At 40.9% G+C, this 17,663-nt stretch overlaps 1 protein-coding gene across 1 annotated transcript in view; it reads right to left on the bottom strand.

Moving 5' to 3' along the window:
- dnah12 (dynein, axonemal, heavy chain 12) overlaps positions 1–14,036 on the bottom strand; it is an 86,708-nt gene extending 72,672 nt beyond the window's left edge. Inside the window, 15 exon segments of the mRNA XM_041274751.1 lie at positions 436–570; positions 1,014–1,139; positions 1,570–1,705; positions 3,104–3,282; positions 3,585–3,676; positions 3,791–3,944; positions 4,056–4,244; positions 5,480–5,675; positions 5,808–5,966; positions 6,337–6,409; positions 7,685–7,874; positions 8,685–8,711; positions 9,056–9,146; positions 9,742–9,935; positions 13,952–14,036. Coding sequence (XP_041130685.1) covers positions 436–570; positions 1,014–1,139; positions 1,570–1,705; positions 3,104–3,282; positions 3,585–3,676; positions 3,791–3,944; positions 4,056–4,244; positions 5,480–5,675; positions 5,808–5,966; positions 6,337–6,409; positions 7,685–7,874; positions 8,685–8,711; positions 9,056–9,146; positions 9,742–9,935 — 1,941 coding nt within the window. The 5' untranslated portion in view covers positions 13,952–14,036.
- Between the last annotated feature and the right edge of the window lie 3,627 nt (positions 14,037–17,663).

Raw genomic sequence — 17,663 nt, 5'->3', positions numbered from 1 at the left:
AGGTGAGACGTTGTTGTAAGTGACTCTGCAGCTGATGTATAGTTCACAAACCCTAGTCTTGTATCTTGTAAAGTGGTTTGTGATGGTGGTCCACTATCAAAGTCGTTATATAAATATTATTATTTATTTCTAAGTTCATTTGCAGTCAAAGTTTAAAGTCATTTACAGATGTTGGAAAAACAATCAGAAATTCCCTGAAGAAATCAGGATTGAAGAATGACTAATTGTCCCTCCAGAACAATTTAAACATCCTGGCAGGTGAATCAGTCCCATGGTGACCCTACACCCTATTGACCGTGTAATGGCAGGTGAATCAGTCCCATGGTGACCCTACACCGTATTGACAGTGTTATGGCAAGTGAATTAGTGCCATACTGACCCTACACCCTATAGACAGTGTTAATGCAGATGAACCAGTGACCCTTACTAACTGACCTGTTGCATCATGTCCAGCTCTGAGCACTCTGCAAACTCCTCCATCTTCTTGGTCAGCTTCTCCAGCTCCAGCATCACCTTCTCTCTCTTCCCTAGCAGCTCACTCTCTCCTTTCCGCTTGGAATGCTCAATCACCTGGACAGGGCAGAAGACAAGGGGAGAGGAAGGCACTCTCTAGAAGTATTACTCATTGCATAAGGGACGCTGTCAAATACTTTCCCCAGTATAAGCATGGAGAAATGTGTCTAGAATATAAGGAATAGTACATATCTAGCTGATCATAATAAGGTTTTCGTTGTTATTGAGTAGTTCTCATGACAAGATAAACCACAAGAGTGAACCCTGAGATAACATTTCTACAAAAATAATAAAAATATGTATATTGACCTCCCCTTTGATGGCAAGTTCAAATGGCCTAAGGTTCTGTGCAAATTCTTGCTTCAAGTTACGTCCCTTTTGCTTTTGACTAGAGCTTGTCATTTTAGTCTCTCAATGTACCAGTGGCACAAATGTATTCTTAAGCATAAAAGTGACAGAGTGTGTAAGCAATCCAACAGATTTTGAGTAAGTATAATGACCTCATCATTGAGGTCGAAGACAGGGTTAATATTCCGTGGCCACAGAAGCACTGTCGAATTCAATCCCAGGTCTTCTTGTGTAAAAATATACCCATCCAGGAGATAGTTCAGTCTGCGCTGGGTTTCCTGTATAAATGCATTGTGTTAGTTCACAAAAGAGCCTGGTCTTTACACTTCAGAACCCCCCCCCCCCCCCCCCCATCCTTTTAAAACATTTTTTAAAAAACCTGTTTAATAAAGGGATTGTTTATAGGTGTTAAAAGTCATCTAGGCTTCCAGAGTTTATTTTCACTAAAGTCTGCATCTCCCCCCATGATGCTACAAATTCACTTCATGAGTTACAAACAAAAGGGCCTCATAGTTCCCCAAGTTAGATTCTATTACCTGAAGGAAGTGAACTTATAGGGGTCAATTGTAATCACCTAAATACCCTTTAAGACAATATCAATCCCACTTGTGTTTTCTGTGAGGTTTAAAATCATACTTTATTTCTCTCTTCAGTGGTACTTAAAAGTTTAGGCGTTAGTTAATCTTTTTGTCAATGTTTTGAACCTACTGCGATCCTTGTGTTCAGATCCTGGATACCCTTGGTTTTTGTTTGCTCCACATAAGCTAAAATCTCCATCATTTCTTCTGTCGTTTCAGGAATCTTCAGCGCCTTCTCCTTGATGATTTCAAAATCTTTACAAATCCTGCATACACACGCACAAAGAAAGTGACAATGTTGTTATGAGAGGGAATTTGTGTTTTCACAGACTTGGTTACAACACCATAACAAAAAAATAAATATATATATATATATATATATATATATATATATATATATATATATATATATATATATATATATATAATATATATAAATATAGTGATGAAGTGTGGAGCATTGAGGTCGAGGGCTGATATTTTGGGCCACGGACTTTGCGCAGTCTTTACACGTTTTAAGGAAATGTAGCACTGCCGGTCTGGAGGCCATAGGACTGATGGACAGCCATTTTAGATGGCATAATTGTAAAATAGGTGATTTGGTAATTGATTCAACAGCTACCTTCAAATAAACAATTGGGAGCCTTTTAAAAAGGGCAGGGTCAACCTGTTGGTAGAGGAGAGTGTTTAAACTGCATTCCTGGAAGTTCAACTTTCTTTTATGCTAGAGGACAGTGTAAAAGGTCCAGAAGAAAAGTGGTTTTAATTTTAAAAAATTGTCGCCTTTTAAAACATGTGAGTTTCGTGTGGCCGAAGCAGATCCACATTATAAACACATAAGCATAACAATAGTGTGTAACGTCTTCAGGTAGGGTTTAAAAAAAAAAAAAAAAGAAAGAAAAACAGAACCGACATGGTGACGCTCTCAAATGATGTCATTAGAGTTCTTTCGATTCAAAGGGAATTGTCGGCTTTTAACTGGCCAATTACCATCATGTATGTTTTGCCTCATCTCAATTTAAAACCTCAACATCCATAGAACATCAAGAATTGTAACAAGAGGGATTTTTTTTTAAACCCTACCTGAAGACGTTACACGCTATTGTTATGCTTTTGTGTTTACAATGTGGATCTGCATCGGCCACGTGAAACTCACCTGTTTATAGTTTAAAAGGTGACAATTTTTTAAAATTGAAAGCACTTTGGAGATTATACACACAGCACAATCTAATTGTGTGATTTAAAAGTGTAACCTGCTTTCAACTGAAATGTCGGTTCAGTGTGAGATCTTAAAGGAAAATTATTCGGAATCGCTGTATTCGTCCCATCCCTAATTTTATATATATATATATATATATATATATATATATATATATATATATATATATATATATAAGCATTTGTATTTTATAAAGCAATTGAATATGTGCAAATTTATCAGAGTGCATGTTAAGCCATAAATCTGGCTCTAAGAGAGCTTCACTGTGTCTGATTGCAATCTGGTGCATATCTGCCACAACACACCTACAGAAGGGTGCATACGATTCATATAATGGGACATGGTTTCACGCACTTAAACTCAACAGAAATGAATATCTCAAAAAGGCACACATGTTCTTTTGTCTGAATGCTTCCATTCTAAAAGGTGTTTAAAAGAAGCTTACTGTTCATTGTGCTCTCTGTGCTGCTTCACCAGCATCTCCAGCAGGATATTCGTGAAGCTTTTGGCTTTCTTGGCCAGCCCCTGCTTGAGGTCCTCACAGTCCAGGTGCACCATGTCGTAGTGAGCGATGGAGGGCAGGCTCATGATCTGCCTGGACAGGAGGCGAAACTCCTCCACAAACTGTACGGGAAGCATTCAGCCACACACAACAAGGTTGTTTTAAATTAATGGCAGCTAATAAATAGCTTCATACATTTTTTCTGCCATGCACATCATTATTATGTAGGCCTGAAATGTGCAGTTCAGAAAGAAACAAGTTTTAACAAACATGCAAACCAGATGTCTGTTTTAAAATGAAGATGCACATTTGCCATAACATGTGTTTCTTTTGAAACTGCACATTTGAGACCTATGTAGTTAATGACTGAATGAAGGATATAAAGTGGAGAGACAATAGAAGAGACAGATGTGGTGACACTCACCTCTGTGTATTCATCAAAGGTGTGCTCCTGTTCTATGTAGTTCTGCACTCGGGACTCAGCGGTTCCATTCACTAGCCAGTCATAGCTCTCCACTGCACAAACAAGCAGCAAACCCAGCCATTATATTCTAGTCATCACAGTACATTTATCATCCTTCTCATTACTATTTTACTTTCCAAATTGTTTTATTATTATCACTTTCTCACCATAATTTGTGAAGTGTTGGCGTGGTGCCTCCAGGTTCATTTCCACAGCACTCTTTAGTGCTGCCTGTGCCTTTTGCATGATGTGATCTGCGATTTTTGCATCAACATAAACAGAGGTACCTTCAGCTAGCCAAGACTGTACGGTCTGAACTTTCTGATGCAGAAGACAGAAAATGACCATCAGAACTGTGCAAATCACAAATACTTTCATAAACACAAGACAACACAGGACACAGCACCCTTCAATATGGATAATGAACCCTACCTGCAGTGAGCTGGAGATCCTTGCTAATACGAACAGGACTGCTTCTTCTAAATCCTGAAAGCTTGGGTAAAACTCCATCTTCTCATCATCGAAGGTGAGCTCCATTTTGAACTGCGGCAGCATGTGGCTGTGGCTGGGTGTAAACAGCTTGACATACTCATTGATACTTCGCTCCAGGAAAGCTTTGAGCTAGAAACAAAGAGAGCTCCATCAATGCTGCATTAGCCTATTAAATACAATGGAAATCACTTACTGGAATCATTGCTCAATTGAATCAACTGCTTATTGTAATCGAAAATTGAGTTAGTGGTCTCTATGCTATTCACCCAACACCAAATCAACTTTACTGAATGAACCTCAAAAATCTCAAGCTGTTGTTATCAAGCTGTCCTCCTTACATATTTCTTTGATTTGATTTGATTAAATCTTTTCAAAACTGACTTGTCACTGTGTCTTGAGGAACTGACTGGTTTATTAAATTTCTTTCAATTTATCGTTGCCTCGTATTCCGATTTTTACGCATGCAACTCATCACTACAAAATTGCACGTAAACAAACATCAAAATTCCTCTTGCTACTCCTGTGGCCAGCAGGGCACCTGCGGGTCTGCTGTGGAGCCATTCAGATCTGTGTTGTCCTTCGGCACTATAGGTCTGATGGCTTCGCTGTGCAGCTGCAGTGCAAAAAAAGATGGCTTGGCAGGGCATGTTTCGGAGGAAACGTGTGTCCGCTACCATTTTGCGAAGTCGGCGCGGGGTTGCATCGGTGGACCAGGATCACTACATACAATTGGCGATTCCAAATTGGGGAAAAAATTGGGGAAAAAATTAATTGGCGACAACTAAATAAAAAAAATTTAAAATTTTTTTTTTAAAAAAGAGAACACTTTGCTTGCTCCCCGAGGAGTGTTCTCTTAGCTGAAGACCACTGTACTGTATATTATCCAGTTTTCTAATTCCACTTCCTCAACTGGCATTCATTCCTCCTCTTTCCAGCACAGGTTTTTATTTGTACTTTTTAGCCCTTGATAATGGAGTCAGGCAGAAAAAAGAGTTTGAATTGTTTGTAATGCTAACCAACTGGAGTTCCACACTGCAAGCTGTAAATAGGGAATCAGTGATAGAACAGGACAGGTGATGCCAGGCAAATTATGCATGCTGTTCATCCAAGGATTGACATCAGTAACCTGTACATGTAAAATAATTTCCTATCAGTTAGCTTAACCCTAAATGGTCTACCACTACCAGACTATGAAGATTAGTTTTATTCTATAGTACAATTTAAGGTTATTCATGCTCTTTAATAATTCTGTTCGCTAGTGATGTTTCGGTAAGTGAATAATCACATGGAAACGGCTTGTTCCATTACCATGTGACAATTACACATTTGTGATTGCAATGCTGCTCATGCCCTATGTTTCATACCTGGTTGGAGATGAGTGTGGACACACAGTTGTAGAAGGAGTCCAGTTTGTCTGGTTTGATGCCCTTCAGTGTCTCTGTGTTGGTTAGGAGATGGATAATCTTGGCATGCCAGGTATTCAGCAGTTTTTCTTCCATTTTTTTACACTCCAGCATCACATTGTTCTTGAAGGATTCGCAATCAACCGGCCCTTTAGACCTAAATAAGACCATTTCAAATCGACACACAGCTTGGTTAATGATCACACTAGTTCAATACCTGTAACCTTCTCACCACTGAGTTTCCACTCTGTTTGCACAGGGGTCGCAGCCCCACACTGAATGAGCTCACCGGATATCTGAAAGATCGATTAGCAGCAGCTCACAGAAGGTTGCGTAGCCCATGTCCAGCATGCTCCTCATGGCCGGGTGGAGAATGTGCAGGTTGGCCCGAATCTCCTTCCTGTTTTTTATAAAGCTGTCATGCCAGGGGGTTGAAAAATCAAGACCTCTGAAATAAGATACAGACACAGTGGTTATTCCCAGAGAAAAAACAATTAGAAATGGAAGGTTATTACATTATTGCACCCGACAGAACCTGTTGTACAATTTACTGGTTCCAATACTTGTCTATGAATAACCCCAAGTCCAAAACGTGCGTGAGTAATTCCAGTATTTTAATACTGAAACATGACGAGCCTGTGTGTGGCACTTTGGTGCTGATTTATCAAGGTCCTGTTGTTTTTCAGTGCAAGTAAACGAGAACACTTGATCTCAGTTAGTGCCAAACAGAGGAAATGTCATTTTAACTATGATAAAGAAAGAAGAGACATGCACGTGTGATGTTCTTGATACGGATTCAGAGCCACCAGTATACTCACACTTCTTCTGGGGGTGGAGATGTTATATCAACACTCATAACCTGAGCACCAGGCTTCAGAAGCACACAGTTCACTGAAAGACAGACACACACAGGCTTTACAAGCAAAACAATACATGTACACTGCCTTCATTTCTAATGCTCATACTATGAATTTGCAATGGTTTATAACACATCATTGGGCAAATGGTATAACAGGCTGTGGGAGGCAGAGTCTGGTGTATATTTTTGATGTGTATGTCTCCACTCTATTTTAATACTTGAAGAACAAAATGGAAACTACAGGGGTTAGGGTTGAATAACATGTGTTGGGGTCCTTTTCGTTAAGTCATGACAGGCGAGCTAGCAGATATGACTGTTCTGTCTTTGATAAGTCATGGCAGGTGAGCTAGCAGATATGTCTGTTTTGACATGTTTCAGGCTGTTCTCATCCCCTAAAAGGAAGTCTGATAACAAATCAGAATATCAGATGTAATCCTAAAGACACCGCACCATTACTATTAATAATACTTACACCAGCCACATACCCCCAGGGAGTTTCTAGAGCTTCTTTCAATCATAAATCACATATGAGAAATCAACCAATCAGCATTAGGGTTATGTCAACATTCCAGAACAAATCATCCTGTCTATACGTGGCATCTTGTGCAAAGGTAGCATCTCAGTATCTCAGAATCACAACCCTCTCAGCTAGACTGCACAAAATGACATCTCTGTACGAAGCACACAACACACCACCTACTAACCTATACAACATAAAACTGTCCCCTGCTGGACTCCGGGCTATACAATATTTGTCTAATAAGTGACACAAATACCTTACAACATGTGAAGTATTGAGTAGGGGTATACCAGTGATTACAGTACGAATGAGATAAATATCTAGAAGCCTGGAATCTACCATATAATTAGTATTTCATATAATCAATTTAAATAGGCTCCTTTTATAGAAAGCTTTTCTGATTAACAGTACCCTAGGAACCGGCAATGGCTTTGATTGATGAGCATGAGATGAGATATAAAGTTTCGTGGCCGGGGCCTAAGGCATCTCGATCACAGTTTACATGCAGTGCAAATTTCTTTCTGTGCTCTGTGCAGTGGAGGCAGTGTGTGTGCTCTGTGCAGTGGAGGCAGTGTGTGTGTTCTGTGCTGTAGAGAGTGTGTGTGTGCTCTCTGCAGTGGAGGCAGTGTGTATGCTCAGTGCAGTGGAGACAGTGTGTGTGCTCAGTGTAGTGGAGGCAGTGTATGTGCTCAGTGCAGTGGAGGCAGTGTGTGTGCTCTGTGCAGTGGAGACAGTGTGTGCTCTATGCAGTGTACTGCAGTGCAGTGGAGGCAGGCAGGTTCCTCACCCATGCACTGCTTCATGCCCTCCTCAAAGTCATGTGTGACCTCCTGGAACAGCTTCTGGATGAGCTCCGGCCTGCCTGGACCCTGCTGCAGGGGAGCTGGGACCCGCCTCAGCATGCAGTCCAGCCAGTGCTGCTGAATGGGAACGATGGGACTGCTCTCCACACACTGCCTCATGAACATGTAGTTCATCTGAGTAGAGCGAGGCAGTGTGGGAGAGGAGGGAGGGAGAGGGAGGGAGGGAGGGAGAGGGACAGGGAAAGGGAGACACAGCATCAGGACATGCAGTGCAGGAGAAAAGTGATTCTGTTTGTTGTACTTTTTTAATTGTATATATATATTGGATACTGAATGATAGTTCATGGTATACGGTTTTTATTTGCCACAGGAGGATATTGAAAGCAGGTATAACTGCACTGTCTGTACAAACATTTAAAATATTTTAAAAACGAAAAGTTTTTTTTTTTTGGACACAAAAGGCTAATTTACTATTACTATTATTATTAATATTATTATAATAATAATAATCTTAAAAGTACTTGCAATACAGACAAAAACCCTTTCTTTTTTTATTTTTATACTGCAGTTAGCGAACAAAAAACATATACCATGAACTATCATTTAGGAACAAATTATATATATTCCAGTTTTAATACAAATACAACTACAGTAAAATGTACTACAATTTGTAACATATTATTGTTATATAAAAATAATACATTTACTGTAAGTACCTTCCAAAAAAAGATTCCTTTTATTCTCATTTTGTTAATACCCATTCTGAGAATTTCTGCTCCAATACTGAGTTACCAGTATTATGTTTTCCTACACCTATGTCTTGTCATTGGACTCCTTTTCCAGTATAAAACCCTGAGCTCCATCTCAAGGGCTTTGTCCTCTCAGTGCCCTCAGGCAATGCTCAGTGGTATGGCTGGTGTTTGTTTGGTTTTTTTTGTTCCACCCCTGATAACGCTCAAAGTAAAATGAAACTCCTGTACTTACTCTTCGTTTTCGTGATTCACTGTTCATCTGTAAAAGTGAAAAAGCCCTTTATTATAAACATTATACAGAGACTATGTCTCACACGATCAACTCATTTGAGGCAGTGGCATGCATTTCTGTCACTTTCTGAGCAGTGTGCTATAAAACAGTGCTTTTAGTCAATGAGAGGGCACAGTTACAATAGAAGATGACCAAAAGGAAGTTTATTTCAGAAGGTAGCTAGAATTTTTTTTAACTAAGTTATACATCCATTGAAGGGTTTTCTGAAAAACAGCAGGAATATGAACTGTGGCATTAGATTCCAGGGTGAATTGATAGGGTGAATGGTGTGCTAGCAGGGCTGAGGCTCTGTCTCCTTCTTGTGTTCTTACCGTGGAGGGAAGCTGGGGTTCTGGAGGAGAGGGAATTCTCTTTATATTTGCTTCCATTTCTTCCTCATAGGCACGCACAGCCCCTTGAATGCTAAAAAATACAAATACATCATGAAATACAGTACTGTACATTCAAAGACTCTTATTTACAGCCATGCAAACCATTTAAGTGCCTAGTAAATCTGAGATATTTAATAATATTTAGATCAATGAGGGACTCAGAGAAGCTAATGAGAAATAAAGTGACTGCCAGGCAACCACTGCACTAAGATGTAGGGAGAATTGTCCCAGTAAATCCCCTCATATGAAGAAGAAGATGGAGAACGTTGCCTGATCATTCCTGTAAGTCGCCTTGTGTGTCATGTCAGATCTGGAGCAGCTTTGCATTAACTTGACCGGCCTGGTCCTTCATGTCAGATCTGGAGCAGCTTTGCATTAACTTGACTGGCCTGGTCCTAGTATGCAGCCAGCCAAGCTGTTGACTCCACAGCCAATCCACAAATACACGCTGTAAACTCATTATACATGCTGTATCTGTATAACTATTTCTTGCAGATTTAAAAAAAAAAAATTTTATTGCAAACTTTTGTCAAGTACATGATAGTTTGCATCTATCAAATGTAATATTTAGGCCTGTTGGCATACAAGCTGCAGTAAAAATGAAGTTAAAAGCCAACATTGCATACACTATCTGATTGAGCAGGCGCCTCTGCTGAAGGCTCTTTCTTTGTTTCAGCAGCTTGCTGTGCTCAGGCCTGTCGCTTGCAGTCAACTTCTCCAGCTCAGCCCTGCCACTCGGGCCTGAAATCGGGGGCAGGACATTGTAATTCCTCAGGGTCTCCCTGATAGGGGGCTTTGAAACCCCCTTCGAGGTCGGCATCTACATTCACAATTACAGGAAAGAAAAGAAAATCAGGGTTAAAGCAATCCACCACCCACATTATTACACTGTGCATCAATTCACTTTACTAGCTTTAAATGCACAGCCTGGTATTTGCTAGGTTTTTAAAGAAAAAAAAAAACCTTAAATACATAATCAGCACTTGCACCTTTTGCTGCTGTCAGCAGACTAGTTTGAATTGGAGACAGGTATATAAAACGACTTGCACATATTGTGCCTCGTTGAAACTGAAGGGCAGGTTAATGTGGGAGTCAAGCATGTCGTCTGAAAGGAACTGTCACAAAGACGGCGGCAGTGGGTGACGTCAGACCAGAAACAGGAACCAGGAAATAAACAACAGAGATGGAGTATGGTGAAGCTGAGCGAATGGTCTCGCTCTGCATTTAATAGTGCACAGACAGACAACTATAAAAGGTAAGACAAACAAAACACAGGACACAGCACTCATAGCCAAAACAAAAAGACAAACAAAACGGACTATACAGACAAAGCACAGTGAGCTGATATTTTAACTATTATTATTATTATTATTATTACAATTACCTCTGACTCCAATCCCATTCTCCACTCACTGAACACACAACCCCAAGTGAGTGAAAACATGCTGTTTTTATGCAGCTGAACCGAGACTCGATTGCTAATCAATCATTCAATTGGAGTCGCGGTACAACTGCACGTGAATTAATAAAGTGCAATTCCCCGTGCTCACATATTATTACTTTTTACTTGCACATGAAGTGATGTGCAATCGTCATGCCTAAATACAAATATACATTTTAAACACTTGTGTTACACAGACCCGTTTATATCCCGTGTACCAATGACTATACACCAACATTAACACACAACATACAACACAAAATACACACCGGGGCGGGCACTTTGCCACATATACCCCACACATGGTCTCAATGGCCACCTTCCCCCTTAAAATCCCAAAAGTCTCACTCAAAGTCCTAGGCCAAGAACAGGGACTTTAAGGGGTTGATGGGCGGCAATGTTGCCAGTAGCCAGGCTGCTACTGGCCATGCTGTCAGCAGACATGCTGACAGTGGGGCAAATCTCTCCTCCCGCTGTACCACTGGCAGCGGAAATGCTGCAAATGGTGCGGCTGTCAGCAGATGTGCTGACAGCTCCCAGACTGACTCCTTCAGCCGGGGCAAGTCCAGCAGCGGAAAAGCTGCTGGGGTTGGTGGTCTCCAGACCTCCCCCAAGATCTCCAGCAGCGAAACTGCTGCAGGGGAAGTGGTCTCCTGACCTCTCCCCCCTTTTTCATAGCTGGCAGCTCCCTCTGGTGGGGCTCCAGCACACTGACCCCTGCAGCCAAGCAGAGCTGACTGCGACCCCTGACAAAGCAGTTCCAGCGACCCCAGGCGATGCGGAGTGGTTGGCAACCTCAGGCGATGCGGAGCAGCTGGCAACCCTAAGAGATGCTGAGGAACAGGCAACCCCAGGCGATGCAGAGCGGCAGGCAACCCCAGGCCATGCGGAGCGCCAGGCAACCCCAGGCGATGCAGAGCAGCAGGCAACCCCAGGCGATGCCAGAGAGGCATCCTTGGACAAAGCGAGGCAGGCATCCTTGGGCGAAGCGAGGCAGGCATCCTTGGGCGAAGCGAGGCAGGCATCCTTGGGCGAAGCGAGACAGGCATCCATGGGCAAAGCGAGGCAGGAATCCTTGGGCAAAGTGAGACTGGGAGTCAGGACAAGCTGGGGTGCGGGTGTTGGCCCTCTTCTTCAGCCGGGCCAGCCATATATTCCTCCCCGTCTTCCCTCGTTGTTAAGTTGAGATGTACGTGGGCTGTGTTAGCCTTCACCTCATGTGTAGGTCTCACAATCAACAGAAAGCGTGCTCTTCCCCATCTAACCTGTAATAATTTAACAGTTTTTGTATTTTAAAAACTGTTTTCTATTACTGTGTTGTGAAAGTCAATCGCCCGCAGTGGCTTCGGCCCTGTCCCCCTGTTGTACGCTACGTGCTGCTCAGGTGTTTGACCATGCTGTCACGGTAGGCACAATGCATAGCTGCCCCGGTGTTTTTTAATACCGCGGTGCGTAAGACTCTGCCCGTGCTACTTCGGTACAACAGTGCGCACAGTGCTCATTGCCTCGCTGTACCGATACAGGCTAGCGCGCCGGTGCTACATGGTACTCAGTGCATGCTCATTATACCAGTGCTGCACGGTACACGCGGTGCCCGGTGTCTGTGGAACTGGAGTCCTTTCATCCTCTACCGTTTGCTTTGGAGGAGGATAAGAAGTTGAACCTTCTCTACCCGGTTCGGGCATTGAGATGTTATGTGGATAGAACGAGAGCGATGCGTCAATCTGACCAGCTCTTCGTCTGCCATGGAACACAGACCCTGGGACAGCCCCTTTCGAAACACCAACTGTCGCATTGGATTGCGGACACAGTCTGGGCGGGTAGTCTCACATTCCACGAGAGGTGTGGTTAAGTCACGCGCCCTCTTTCGAGGTGCCTCCATGACTGAGATTTGTGATGCGGCTAGCTCGGCTACCCCGTATACTTTTTCCAGGTTCTATCACCTGAATGTGATAGATCCCTCATTGCCCTTTGTGGGCACTAGGGTCCTCGAGGTTGCATGCTCACGCCGCTGACCTTGGTCAGGCAGGACTTAGCGTCCCTCATATGCTGCCGTTCTTTTCTCCCTCGCGACGACTCTGGTACACGTTTTCCATAACGATGTTTTGGTGGCCATCTTCGAATTGAAAGGGAACATTAGTTTAGCTACCGTAAACCTGGTTCCCTGAAAGTGAAGATGACCACCAGCCGCAAGGTCTCATCGGTCGACATCATGGTTTCGTCGCGAAAAGGGAGTGAGTCTCCCATGCGTGATGGTTAAGTACCCTCTGTAGGTGGGACCAAGGGGATCACCAAGGGGAGAGGGCCTATCAGCAGCTTTGATAGAAAGAGCTCAGTGACACCTACCAATAGGCAGGAGTACATCCCATAACGATGTTTTGGTGGCCATCTTCTCTTTCAGGGAACCAGGTTTACAGTTGGTAAACTAACGTTTTAAAGGGCAAAAACACCTTCTCATTTTGTCATAACTTGAACAGTATAACTAATACCTCGTTTCCAAAGTCAAGCCAAAACTCGAGTTGATGCGCAACGCAAGATGGCCCAAAGACAAACAAAAAAAGCGTTTCCAGGGTTTTCTGAATTTCTGGAGTTATTACGTGAGCTGGACAAGTCAGGGTTTTCTGAATTTCTGGATCTGTTGTTACGTGAGCTGGACAAGTCTCATTCATGTTATCGCGAACGAAACGTTCCTTGATGCTGACTTTGAATGACCCGATCTCCCCAAACAGTAATCTGTGTCACTCAAGGGTTCTTAAGCACGACCAGGCTGAAGCAGCACAGATAAACATGAAATGTATAAGGATATTTGAAATGTCTATGGATATTTGTTGAAATGTATTGATATTTAACACAAATCAATAAAATACACTTTGAAATGCAGATATAAATTGAACCTTGTGATGTAATGTAGTAGGATTCCAATATGTGGTGACACCTTATTAATAATACATTTGGATTAATAATAAAACCGAAATAATATATATATATTTTTTTAAACTGGAGACAAAATCAACGCCTACATGTAGGTCATTTTAAAACATCAGCATCTTAATGCAAACAAATACTAGGAAATTGATTCAATCGATGCAATTCACGCAGCCAGAAATGGTTAATCAAATAGTAGAATTACATGGAGAACACATCCGTTCAACAGTAGCAGTATTCACGTTAGATTCAATATAATTTAATTTAGTTTTTTTAACCTATTGATAATAACTATATTATATATATATATATATATATATATATATATATATATATATATATATATATATAGTCGATAAATGTACTTTCAAAACATTCAGTTCTCCTCATCAGGGTTTACTAGTTTGTCGGTGTTTAAACATTCCGCTTTTTAATATTAAATTTCAAAAAATGTATTTACGCATACTTACTTTAAAGTCTTCTGTATTTACGAAATGGTTTATTCACTTACAGGGTATTCTAATGAGAGACGCAGTATGTATCAAACTAACTCTCTGTGCACAGGTTAGTAAACAACAACGTTGCTACGGAAACCACACACAGCAGGGGATAGCGAGGCCACCGCTTCCGGATTCAATTTGACACATCATGAGGGACAACCTGGTTATGCATATAAAACGAAACTATAACCTTGAAATAGGCCAGGTAAAAATCAGTTGTATACATTTTAAAATAGTTATCTTCTTGTTGAATCTAAGTTTAAACCACGAAAAGCTGGATTTTGTGCAGTGAATATTTTTTAAACTACTACCGGTATCGTGTTATTTTGTGGTACGCGTTAAAAAGCGATACACCGTGCACGGCGCTTGACGGGGAAAGCACAAATGATTTTACGATACGATATACTTATAGTTTGGCCTTTAAAGCTATTTTATTTTTTTATTTTTTCCACAATTCATAAAATGTATGTGACTCGAGCAACACATAGGGTTATCTAACATTGTAAACAGATACGATGTTGTGGGTGAACTAGTTTGTCTTGTTCATAGTGGTTTGTGCAGCCATCAAAAACAGCATTGACAGTGTATCATTTTCTGAAGTACACGGGCCACGTTTTGGTAAATGTACGACTTTCAGGCCCTACGGTAACGTGAAAAACCTTGACAACACATTGCAAATCAGACTAAAACACCAAAACATTTTAATGCCTTTTCAACAAATTCCATACGTTTTGTTTGCTTCTGTGCTATTTGTATTTCTCCCCCTACATTTTTGCTTCTAGACTTTTTCTCCCATTCTCTCTATATTTTCAATCGAGATATTGCTATTGCTGGTATATATGTGTGTGTGTGTGTGTGTGTGTGCCATTTAACATATTGACAGTATAGTGCAATTTCACAATTTTATATAATTAACCACTTACGGATATTTTTGGTCTGTTTTAACTGCTTCATGTCCTAACAAATAGATCAGGATTATTCGCTGATGGCATATTTGATGCAACAGTAATGAACGATAAGTCTTAATGATAGGTAATGATCACAGTGACAGGTCCATTTGTGAAACCATGCAAGTGAAAGTCTGATTACTCCAAAACAAACAGTACCCTCTTAACACATGCAGGGTCTCCAAAACAAGCAGTACCCTCTTAACACAGGTGGGGTTTTCTGTGACATTCCAAAACACCTGTTCCTTCACCTAACCCCTCCAAACCCATTCCCATCCTGATTTCGGGTTCCCAGACTCGGACTAGTACAGATTTTGGTCTGATGTAATCTTAACAGGTGGTCCGATGGACTGGTTTAATATTAGGTCATTACCGTCTGTGAAATCAGCCATTAACCTTCTTCTGGTGCCAGTACACCCAGTTTGTGGTATTCAGTGAATAATACAGTCTTCAAAGATGCTCTTAGATTCTTACACTAAAGTCCTAGTAAACTGATCCATTCATTAAAGAGCTACATATGCTACTTCTGTTACATGAAGAGGTCTTTCCTAGGCTAGTCCCATGTTCAGCCCTGACCCCTGCAGAGTACTGTTAAAGGATTCAAATATATAGCAGACATTGATGTGATACAGCTATCTGAAATGTATTTTTTATCAGATAATAATCTCATCCCATTAATTAGCTATACTGTTTAACTATATATATCTATCAACTACGTGAGAGGCCAGGGGCTTGTATGCGGAAGCTTCATTGACCCATACCTTTCACCAAGCACTAAATACTAAACAAAACAAAACCTTTTAAAATAAAATGCCCATGTAAGCATTGGTTTGGAGAAGGCATCAGTCCAACATCTTATCTCAATAGACATCTTAATTACTTTCACACTACAGTACAGGGTACCAGGTACCAGCAGTGCATAGGATACACACACTGCATGCACTCAACAAGACCTTATTTTATAACAAAGGCATCAGCAAGACTTCACTTTTAGGTGTTTTCATAAGCTGAACTTTGCAGACTTGGACTGGGCATACCTTTACCAGAATTGCAGTGTTATAGCGCTGGCTAGAGCGGTGCTTGCTGTACCTAACCCTAACTCCCACTAAAATGCAGTCTGGCATGAACTTTCACTGCAGACATAGCGGTACCACAGAACTCGTAAAAACAACACCTTGTTTACTTACGTTCAAGTGCTTGTGAATCTGTCTGCAACAGGTGCATTGTTGTTTTCACCCTAACATGTAATTAATCCTGGGGAATTAAAGGCAGGATGATGAATCTTAGATCAATGTCCAATAAAGCACTTTTAATTCTTGATTTTATTGTAGATCAAAGGCTTATTATATTGTCTCTCACCGAAACCTGGCTTGGGGTAGATGATAATGTCTCATTGACTGAGGCTTCCCCTCCAGACTACTCCTTTATCCAGAAGGCTCATACCAATGGGAGAGGAGGTGGACTTGCTACACTTTATAACTCTGATCTTAATATTAAACAAGGAACTATGGACGATTATTCATCGCTTTAATTATTATCATTAATTTTACATAATGAAGTAGCTTTGTACATTGGTATTGTATATCGTGCACCAAAGCCACGTGCTTCATTTTTATCTGAATTTGTTGATTTTCTATCTTTCTTGTCTTCCAACTATGATAGAATTCTTCTGTTGGGTGATTTTAACATTCATGTAGATATCGAATCAGACAAGTACTTAACACTCTTTAGACTATGTCCAGCATATTACAGGTCCTATTCATAATCATAGACACAAGTTAGATTTAGTCAATCTCTGTTGACTTCCGGGAATGCGGTGTTTACGTAACTGTTTACATTTCTGACCAGCACTTCGCTGCAATTTAGGTTTCCTTTTCAGCCACATATGTGAACGCACTTTTAGGCCCCCTAAAACCTCAACTGTGAACAGAAATTTTGAGGCGGCCCAAGGCCGACTCAGTGTGAAGAGGGCGAAATCAGTGTGTGGCGCTCCCCGTCACTTTGACCAAAATTAAGGCGAAATTAAGATAGACATACCATCAATTTCCAATTGTCCTGCTATTCCTTGACATGTGGCGTTCTTCTTATTGTCTTTTTAACCACGGACACTATCATCACAAAGAACATTTTATTTTTTGACTTTAATAATTAAATTATCATTGATGTCGATTTTTTTTTTTTTCTGTAATAATCTGCGTGAGCAAGAGTCTGACAGCCACTACCTTTGACATTATTTCTGATTGGTCCGTTGCAACACTAAAGCACGTAGCAAAATGCAAATAAAACAAATGTATTTCTGTATTTGCTTGCTTCATTTGCGCTGCTCGCTTCGCTTACGTTGTGCATTACCCCATTTAAATCAATAGTTTTAATTATTTTTGATTTGCAAGCTTGCGTCTGGTGTACATAGATCTTTAACATGCAAGCCCATTGACTTGTTTGACTTGGTATTGTATGTTGCAGAGCTGCGCTTACACTCCAACTTTTAAGAATGTGTCCGTTAGCATTTATGTATTTAGCTAAAGCTGGACTTTTTGTTGTTAAATCTAGGAAAAAATACACAATTTACATTAAATCTGGAAAAAATGGCTGTTAAAACATTTGTTTCTTTTTACACTTGTCACCACTGTTCACTGCAGTTTCCCTGACACACTCACCACTCTAGTTCTACAAGTACTAAAGTGATCATCAACAGCTCATTTGAATGGCAAGAACTTGGCCTAATTAGCTGTCAT

The sequence above is a fragment of the Polyodon spathula genome, chromosome 16, assembly GCF_017654505.1.
Source record: "Polyodon spathula isolate WHYD16114869_AA chromosome 16, ASM1765450v1, whole genome shotgun sequence".
In the NCBI taxonomy this organism is placed as follows: Eukaryota; Metazoa; Chordata; class Actinopteri; order Acipenseriformes; family Polyodontidae; genus Polyodon; species Polyodon spathula.
Note: the sequence above shows the minus strand (reverse complement) of the source record. Positions and strands in the feature narration are given on the sequence as shown.